Source organism: Zingiber officinale, chromosome 1A (genome assembly GCF_018446385.1).
Source record: "Zingiber officinale cultivar Zhangliang chromosome 1A, Zo_v1.1, whole genome shotgun sequence".
Classification (NCBI taxonomy): Eukaryota; Viridiplantae; Streptophyta; class Magnoliopsida; order Zingiberales; family Zingiberaceae; genus Zingiber; species Zingiber officinale.
In genome coordinates, this window is record NC_055987.1 from 95,937,734 (window position 1) to 95,946,399 (window position 8,666).

The 8,666-nt window shown below is 44.1% G+C and overlaps 1 protein-coding gene and 1 pseudogene across 1 annotated transcript; one reads left to right on the top strand and one right to left on the bottom strand.

The window, feature by feature from the left end:
• Positions 1 to 360: 360 nt before the first annotated feature.
• On the top strand, positions 361 to 4,628 carry LOC122027170 (LRR receptor-like serine/threonine-protein kinase GSO1). Its single transcript, XM_042586070.1, has 2 exons — positions 361 to 3,957; positions 4,045 to 4,628. The coding sequence occupies exons 1-2, from the start codon at positions 639 to 641 to the stop codon at positions 4,404 to 4,406; spliced, it is 3,681 nt and encodes a 1,226-aa protein (XP_042442004.1). The 5' UTR covers positions 361 to 638; the 3' UTR covers positions 4,407 to 4,628.
• Positions 4,629 to 8,454: 3,826 nt separating this feature from the next.
• LOC122039340 lies at positions 8,455 to 8,598 on the bottom strand (annotated as a pseudogene).
• Between the last annotated feature and the right edge of the window lie 68 nt (positions 8,599 to 8,666).

Below are 8,666 nucleotides of genomic sequence, written 5' to 3' on the forward strand. Positions count from 1 at the left end.
TAATATTATTTAACAATAAATTGATAAGACGGAAAAACAAATCGTACTCAATTTAATAACAAATATATTATATTTTAATTTAAACATATTACACTTAAGAGAAATTATATTTTATTTTAAATGTTTAATATAATTAGGTACCTCGATATGCATTAATGACTTGAAGTAAGAAAAGTTTACATGCAAAGTGGTAATAAAGTTTTATTGCTGGAGGCATCAAAGAGACAATTAAATTTGTTATTAGAGATTTTACGATAATTTATTTTTTTTATTAAAAAAAATCATCCTTGCAAACATTATCATCTATGTTGCAGATAAAAAAAACACAAAAGAAGAAAAAAAAAAATAGTTGCAGACCACCAATTAAGACTGCATCTGCCATGGCAGGAGCTCAACAGCTCCCTCTCAAAACCCCAACCCACACTCCACCCAACGATTTGGCTGCACCACCTTCAATTCCCCCAATTCCCGATCCCGCTCGCTAATCTCTCAGCGCTCGACGAGCGGACCAAGAATCCATTAAAGATCTCTTCCTTCTTCTCCTCTATCTTCTTCCATCTTTCTATTCCCCAGAATAACACCCTGTCATGCATGCATGCATTCTTCATCTTCTTTTTCCATGTCCTTAGGTTGTAGAGATGGATAGAAACCAGAGGAGGATGTGCCCGGTGGTTCTGGTGGTGACGGTGGTGCTCTGTTTCTGGCCGCCTCTGGCTCTCTGCCATGGTGGCGTCGACATGGAAGCTCTGTTGGAGATCAAGAACTCGTTCGCGGAGGACCCCGACGGAGTGCTCGAGGAATGGAGCAGGGGGAGCCCGGACTACTGCTCGTGGCGCGGAGTCACCTGCGACGAGGTCGTCCCGGAGGTGGTGGCGCTTAACCTCTCCTCCTGCTCCCTCGCCGGCTCCGTCTCTGCTGAACTCTCTCGGCTGCGTCGACTCGCTGCCCTCGACCTCTCCAACAACCGCCTCACCGGCCGCATCCCGAGTCAGCTCGGGGGGATCTCCATGCTATCCGCTCTCGTTCTCCACTCCAACGATCTCTCCGGGACGATCCCGCTCGAACTGGGCGACCTCGCCGGCCTCCGAGTCCTGCGGCTCGGAAACAACCCGGAACTATCCGGAACGATTCCGGACTCGCTGGGGAAGCTCGGGAACTTGACCACTCTCGCCTTGGCGCTCTGCAACCTCTCTGGGCCGATCCCCAGTCAACTAGGCCGACTGAGTCGGCTTGAGAACCTGGTTCTCCAGCACAACCGGCTCGACGGCCCCATTCCGCCGGAGCTCGGCGAGTTGTCGAACCTCCAGATACTCAACTTGGCCAATAACTCGGTCCATGGAGAAATTCCGATTCAACTAGGAGATCTGAGTCAACTCACCTACCTCAACTTGATGTCCAACCGGCTCCACGGCGGCATTCCGAGGTCATTCCACAAGCTCTCCGGGCTTGTCAATATGGACTTGTCGATCAACGAGCTCGAAGGCGAATTCCCGGACGAACTCGGCCAACTGAGTCAACTTAGCTACCTTGTCTTGTCCAACAACCGCCTTTCCGGCAGTCTGCCGGAGACACTGTGCCAGAATGCGACCAGCTTGGAACACTTGTTCTTGTCCAACAACAATTTCTCCGGTACAATTCCAGCCGGCTTAGCTCAATGCCAATCATTGACGCAGCTGGACCTGGCCAACAACAGCTTCGCCGGGGCAATCCCGGTCGAGCTCGGTGAGCTCGCCAGTCTCACCGATCTATTGCTCAACAACAACACCTTCTCTGGTTCAATTCCCCGTGAACTCGGAAACCTCTGCAAGCTCCAAATTTTGACTCTGTACCACAACGAGTTGCGCGGTCCGCTACCGGAGGAGATCGGCCGGCTGCAGCAGCTCCAGATCCTTTATTTGTACGAGAACCAGATCTCCGGCGAGATTCCAGCCGCTATCTGCAACTGTTCCAGCTTGCAAATGATAGATTTCTTCGGGAACCAGTTTTCCGGAAGCATACCGGCTTCCATCGGCAGTCTGGGGCAGCTCAATTTCCTCCACTTGAGGCAAAATGACTTCTCCGGCGTGATTCCCGCCTCGATGGGCAACTGCCGTCACCTTCAAATTCTCGACTTGGCCGACAACAGGCTATCCGGCAGGATTCCAGCAACCTTCGGCAACTTACGAGCACTCCAACAGCTCCTGCTCTACAACAATTCACTAGAAGGAAGCGTTCCCGACGAGTTGTTCAATTGCCAGAACATTACCAGAGTGAACCTCTCCAACAACAAGCTCACCGGAAGCATGCTGCCACTTTGCGGGTCGAGCTCCCTGCTCTCCTTCGACCTCACCAACAACTCCTTCGACCTCGAGATCCCGCCGCAGCTGGGGAACTCACCGGCGCTTGAGCGAATACGGCTCGGGAGCAACCGTATCACCGGCGAGATCCCGCCGCTGCTGGGGGAAATCAGCGCGCTTTGGTTGCTTGATTTGTCGAGCAACTCGTTGACCGGAGTGATACCGAAAGAGCTCGCCTCGTGCCAGAATCTGACGCACATTGTTTTAAACAATAACCAGCTCGCCGGCGAAGTCCCGGCTTGGCTCGGTGGCCTGCGGCAGTTGGGGGAGCTCAAGCTCTCTTCGAACAGGTTCACAGGAAATCTTCCAAGTGAGCTCTTCGATTGCTCGAATCTACTAAAGCTTTCTCTCGATGGCAACTCAGTCACTGGCACTCTCCCGCCGGAGATCGGCAAGCTCGCATCTCTCAATGTGCTTGACTTGGCCCGCAACAGGCTCTCCGGTGCGATCCCTGTCTCCATTGTGAAGCTGAGCAAGCTTTACGAACTCCGGTTGTCGGAAAACCAGTTCTCAGGTACGGTCCTTGTCGAGTTCGGGCAGCTTCAAGAGCTGCAGAGCGCGCTTGACCTCAGCTTTAACCAGTTCAGCGGAGGAATTCCGCCGTCCCTCGCGTCGCTCGCCAAGCTTGAAGACCTCAACCTCTCCCACAACTCCCTCACAGGCGATGTCCCGCCGGAGATAGCCGCAATGAGCAGCTTGATCACGCTCGACCTCTCGCACAACGACCTTCATGGGAAGTTGGACCAACGATTCGACCGCTGGCCGCCGGAGTCGTTCGTGCCAAACCGACCGCTCTGCGGAGGGCCGCTGCCGCCGTGCAACATCGCCGGCCACCACTTCTCGAAGTTAAACTCGGCGGCAGTGGCCGCCATCTCGGCCTCGGCGACGCTAGTCATCCTCATCATCATCATCACCGCGGCGTTAGGATGGCACTACAGGAAGCAGTCAGGCGAAGTGAATTGCGCCTACTCCTCGAAGAGCTCTTCTGCGACGCGCCGAGAGCCGTTGATGAAGGGCTCGATGCGGCGGGAGATCAAGTGGGAAACGATCATGGAGGCGACCAGCAACCTTAGCGACGAATTCGTCATCGGCTCCGGCGGGTCCGGCACCGTGTACAAGGCCGAGCTTGCCACCGGAGAGAAGGTGGCCGTCAAACGCATTCTCTTCGGATACCGAGACTCCTTGCTCCAAAACAAGAGCTTCCTCCGCGAAGTCAAGATTCTCGGCCGCGTCCGCCACCGTCACCTCGTCAAGCTCCTTGGCTTCCTGAGCAGCGGAGACACCAGCGAGCACCTCCTGGTCTACGAGTTCATGGAAAACGGGAGCCTGTGGGATTGGCTCCACAAGCCCGGCGTGAGCCAGAAGAGGAAGCGCGAGCTGAGCTGGGAGGCGAGGTTGCGGATCGCCGTTGGCCTCGCCAAGGGCGTCGAGTACCTCCACCATGACTGCGTCCCCTGCATCATTCACAGGGACATCAAGTCCAGCAACTTGCTGATCGACGGCCACATGGAGGCGCACCTCGGTGATTTCGGCCTGGCCAAGGACGCCGCCGGTGAGAACTCCGGTGGATACACCGACTCCGCCTCCTGCTTCGCCGGATCTTACGGCTACATCGCTCCCGGTAACTGCTCCAGCGAGCTGTTGAACGATATGATTACTGCTGCTCTGTTTTCCGTCGATTGAACCTCCGTATCATTTTTTTTTTCAGAGTACGCGTACTCGATGAAGGCCACCGTGAAGAGCGACATCTACAGCATCGGAATCGTCCTCATGGAGCTCGTGTGCGGTCTGATGCCGACCGACCGGCGCTTCGGCGGAGACATGGACATGGTGCGGTGGGTGGAGTCGCGGATAGCGTCGCTGTCGGCGGCCGAGCAGGAGGAGTTGGTGGATACGGCGCTGAGGCCGATGGCGCCGGTGGAGGAGGAGAGCGCGTTCGAGGTGCTCGGCGTGGCGCTGCAGTGCACTAGGACGGCGCCGGCGGAGAGGCCGAGCTCACGGCGTGTCTCCGATCTGTTGCACCACATTGCTTTAAAGATCGAAAGCAGAGTGAAGAAAATTGCAGTGTAAAATATTTTGGTGTTTTATTGAAAAATAAATTTTAGATTTCGATTCACGTTTAGATTGTTGTTGATTTTTATGATCTTTCTTGATCATTCCTTCTGTCATTTTAACAAAAGATACAATTGCCCCGGGCACGGTGCAGCAGTAATACATTTCAGTGACCAGCGGAATAGTATCTACCTATAGTAGGATTATGAATCAGAATTTGTAAAATCGTCATCTAGAAGCTGTTTTATGGGGACAGGTATTGTCATTATAAAATTTGAGGTTCAAATCTCGGTAAAGTCGAGATAAATATTTTCTTTATATGTTAGTCACTATTTCAAAGGTTAGTAGTCGTCCATGATTTATCTTTTCCGTACTGACCCTATGACGAGTTGAGAAGAAATTAAAATAGGATTGATGAGGTGGTACATAATCGAGGAAATCAGTACAATTTTACATGACAAACGATTCTACGCACAATTTAAAATTATTGACATCGGAAGCACGGAGTCATCCAACTGACACTTACAATGGAAAGGACATTAGGAGGGTGACATCTATATATACACATCTGTCTGGCCTTATGAAAGTCATCAAAATAAATCAAGAAATACTAATGGAAGCTCATCCATATGATCAACATTTTTAGATCCGCTTCTTATTGAAAGGAAAATCCCTTTCAATATACTGCACCTAAGATTCGAATCTTAAATCTTTTGATTATCCATCAAAGGACCTAACCATCCCATCATTGCCTTAAAATAACCTATTATTAACATTAATATATTATTATTAATTTGATTTAATTTATAATCAAATATCAAATTGATTTAATTGATTGATCAAATACTAAATTAAATTTAAAAGTTTTTGATAAGATCATACAAATGTACAATCAGATCCTAACTCCAAATTGACACGATCTTACGAACTGTGTTATGGATATTGAACCTCCGATGCCGAGTATATGACATGAGAGTTTCTCAAAATTATTTTGGTGACCAGTTGAAAACTTATGTGCCCAATTGTATCACCTCTAAGATTAGTCAGTTCGAAAAACTTCAAGATTAATCTGTTTGAAAAGCTGGAAACTTTATATACAGAGAGAGGAATGTAATGCCACACAACTTATGTCATACACCCCGTGAGTACCTAATGTAATTTTTTTAGACTTAATATTATGCCCTAAAGTCAAAACTCTAAATGGCTAAACCCCATGCTCAAAAAATAAAAATAAAAATGTTATACAACATGCAGTCATGTGCAGGCATACACCGTGCAACATATCATTATTGTGTGTTTATATATGTATATATAGAGCAATGTTATTCTATATACCTTATGTCACACACTTGTGCACCCCTTAAAATTTTTTAGATTTGTTTTTTTTTACTTAATACTATAATTCAATCTATAAACCCTAAAGACAAAATTTCATTGGTGATCTGAGAGAGGAATCCTCGGCTTGACTTTGTGCTCGGTGGTGAGGACAACTCGATGGCACAAAGTGAGGAAAGGGGTAGCCGCAGAGGCTACTGTCTAATGACAAAAGGTTGTTGTCTAGCCACCTTTTGTCGCTGCCTGGCATCCTTAGAAATCACTACCGATGACAGGACTTATGTCCAATGGCAAGGAAGAAGGATCAGCGACAAGCAAAACCAACAAGTTTGCTTGTTATTCGGCGACCCCTTGAGGTTGCTAGATGGTCGATAGGAGGCTAGGCCTGTTCTAGACGTCAAGCAGCATGGATGTCGGTAGCAAGGTTGCTTGGCGACGACAAGGGTGGGCAACACCCTTTAGAGGCAGCGGTAGGGAGAGGGAGAGGGAGAGGGAGAGGGCGAGAATAGGAAGAAAAAAATCTAATCTAATTAGGTTATCACAACCCCTTCACTTAATTAAAGAGGTATACCTCTTCTCAATGACTTGAGTCTTTTAAACCCCATACTCATTAGCAATCTAATCCGATATCATTAAGCTTGATTCAAAATTAAATCATCTTGATATATAATCGAATGCACACCCTTTTGGCTTTCTTAATCGAGATTAGAGTTCAACCATACTTTCAAAAGTCATCAAATTACTCCTAATTGATTATATAATAATTTTATCTAAAATGATTATATATTAGTTTTATTTTAAAAATTGAATAGTAATATATGATGTACTTAAAAGGCCAATGGAGTCCTACCATATTTTTAAAGTGACTAAATTGCTTATGATAATATAACAATTTTATACATATAATGTAGTTTTAACTAAAATTATTGACCAAAATTGCTACATCAATCAAGTAATTTTGGTTATATGTCTAGTAATTTTTTTTTCTAGGAGTAATATAATTTATGCAAGAGTGGAAAGGAATAATAATATGTGGTTTACAAATAATAATATTTTTCACGATTGTCATATGTGGTTTACAAATCCAAAATTCTCTCTAATAAAAGTCTTCTTTAGAGATGGAAAAACCTCAAATAATATTAATATATTCTCTACATAGATTTAAATGAGATGTAAAGAGAGAAGTGTATAGAAATGACCTATCCTTGGTCACATTTCTCCCAAGGATAGGTCATTTCTAAATTTAAACTTAAAAAATATTAATTTCTAAATTTAAATTTAAAAAATATTAATTTCTAAATTTAAACTTAAAAAATATTCATATTTGAAGTTATTTTTTTTAATTAGAGTATATTTCAAACTTTCCTTCATTGAGTTGTTTGAGCAAATTAAATTATAGCTCAAAATAATTAAACATATTGTTATATTAGTTTTTATATAAATACTAGTTTTTATATAAATACTAGCGATTGTGTACACACGTTATGTGAGCTAGACTCCTTATATCAGATGTAAAAAATAGTTATAATTTTTGAGGAGTATCCCTATCCGATTCATAGAATATAATTTTTTTTTATATATTCACCTATAATTCTTCGATGGTTCCTATTTGACCCTCTATTAAGAAATTAGGAAATTCAATATAGATTATGACCTGAATCAAATCGATCCTCTTTTAAATTTCTATCCGTGTAATTCCTTCGAAACCCGAGGATATTCTCCTATTTTTTTTATACATAGTTCTTAATACAATTCCTTATTTGTTTATCTTCTTGTAAACTTATAGAATAATTTTTTGATTTCTCGAACCAAAAGGAATGATGATGTTGAGTTGAGTTGGCAAGTTGAGATCCTTAGTCCCAAAATTGATGTGTCCCCATGTCTCCTCATCGATCAGATGGTCATGACATCCTCGTGATGTGCACTGCATCCTTGAGATATGATCTAACTCGTCCGATCGGCGAGAGGACATGGGGACACATTATTTTTGGGACAGAGGATCTCAACTTAGGGATGTAAATGAACCAAACGGTTCGTGACTTATTCGGAACTCGGTTCGATAAAAAGCTTGTTCGAGTTCATTCGTTTATCTTATTGAGCTGAACTCAAGCTCGATTTCGAGCTCGACAGTTTTATCGAGCCAAGCTCGAGCTTAAGGATATTCGGCTCGTGAGCTCGTAAACGTGTTCGGTTGTAGGCTCACGAGCCAAAAAATGAGCCTTAAATCGAACAAAAAAATAAGTTCTAAAACGAGTCAAAAAATGAGTTCTAAAACGAACCTTAAAACGAGCTTTAAAATGAGCCAAAAAATGAGCTCTAAAATGAGCCCGAAAACGAGCCCGAGCCGACTTAACAAATTAGGCTCGTTAACTATGATAATCGAGTTAATAACGAGCCGAGCTCGAACTATTCGCGAGCTTGATAATTCCAAATCAAGCCGAGCTCGAGCCTTGTAATAAAAGTTTGATTCGAGTTCGAGCCGAGCTCGAGTCCGAATATAACTTAAACGAGTCGAGCTTGAGCCTAATACTGTTCGGCTCGGTTCGGCTCGTTTACATCCCTAACTCAACTCATACGTGACTCCTTCTTTACTTGTGTATGTAATATAATATATGAACGCGTGCGAAAACATATTTTTATAAAAAATTAATTTAATTTTTTATATCATATTTTAAATGGATAAGAATAAATATATATTTAATCTTAATCAAAAGAGCATCTATAAATTAGGTAAGGGTACACCAGACCCTTGTAATAATGCAATGCCAGAGTGACGTTCGAGAATTCCAACAGCAAGCTACTATAACGGACTTTCCCTTATAAAAAATTAATTTAATATCATACTCGATTTTAGCCAAAAAGTTGAAAAAAATATGCTTTCTAACATTGTGTAATATTACAAATTATAAAATGTAAGATTAAAGAAAACTCTAGATTTCTAAT

Coding starts and splice junctions, on each gene's coding strand:
- LOC122027170 (XM_042586070.1), top strand. CDS start 639: ATGGATAGAAACCAGAGGAGGATGTGCCCGGTGGTTCTGGTGGTGACG. Junction 3,958..4,044: donor TTACGGCTACATCGCTCCCG/GTAACTGCTCCA, acceptor TTTTTTTTTCAG/AGTACGCGTACTCGATGAAG.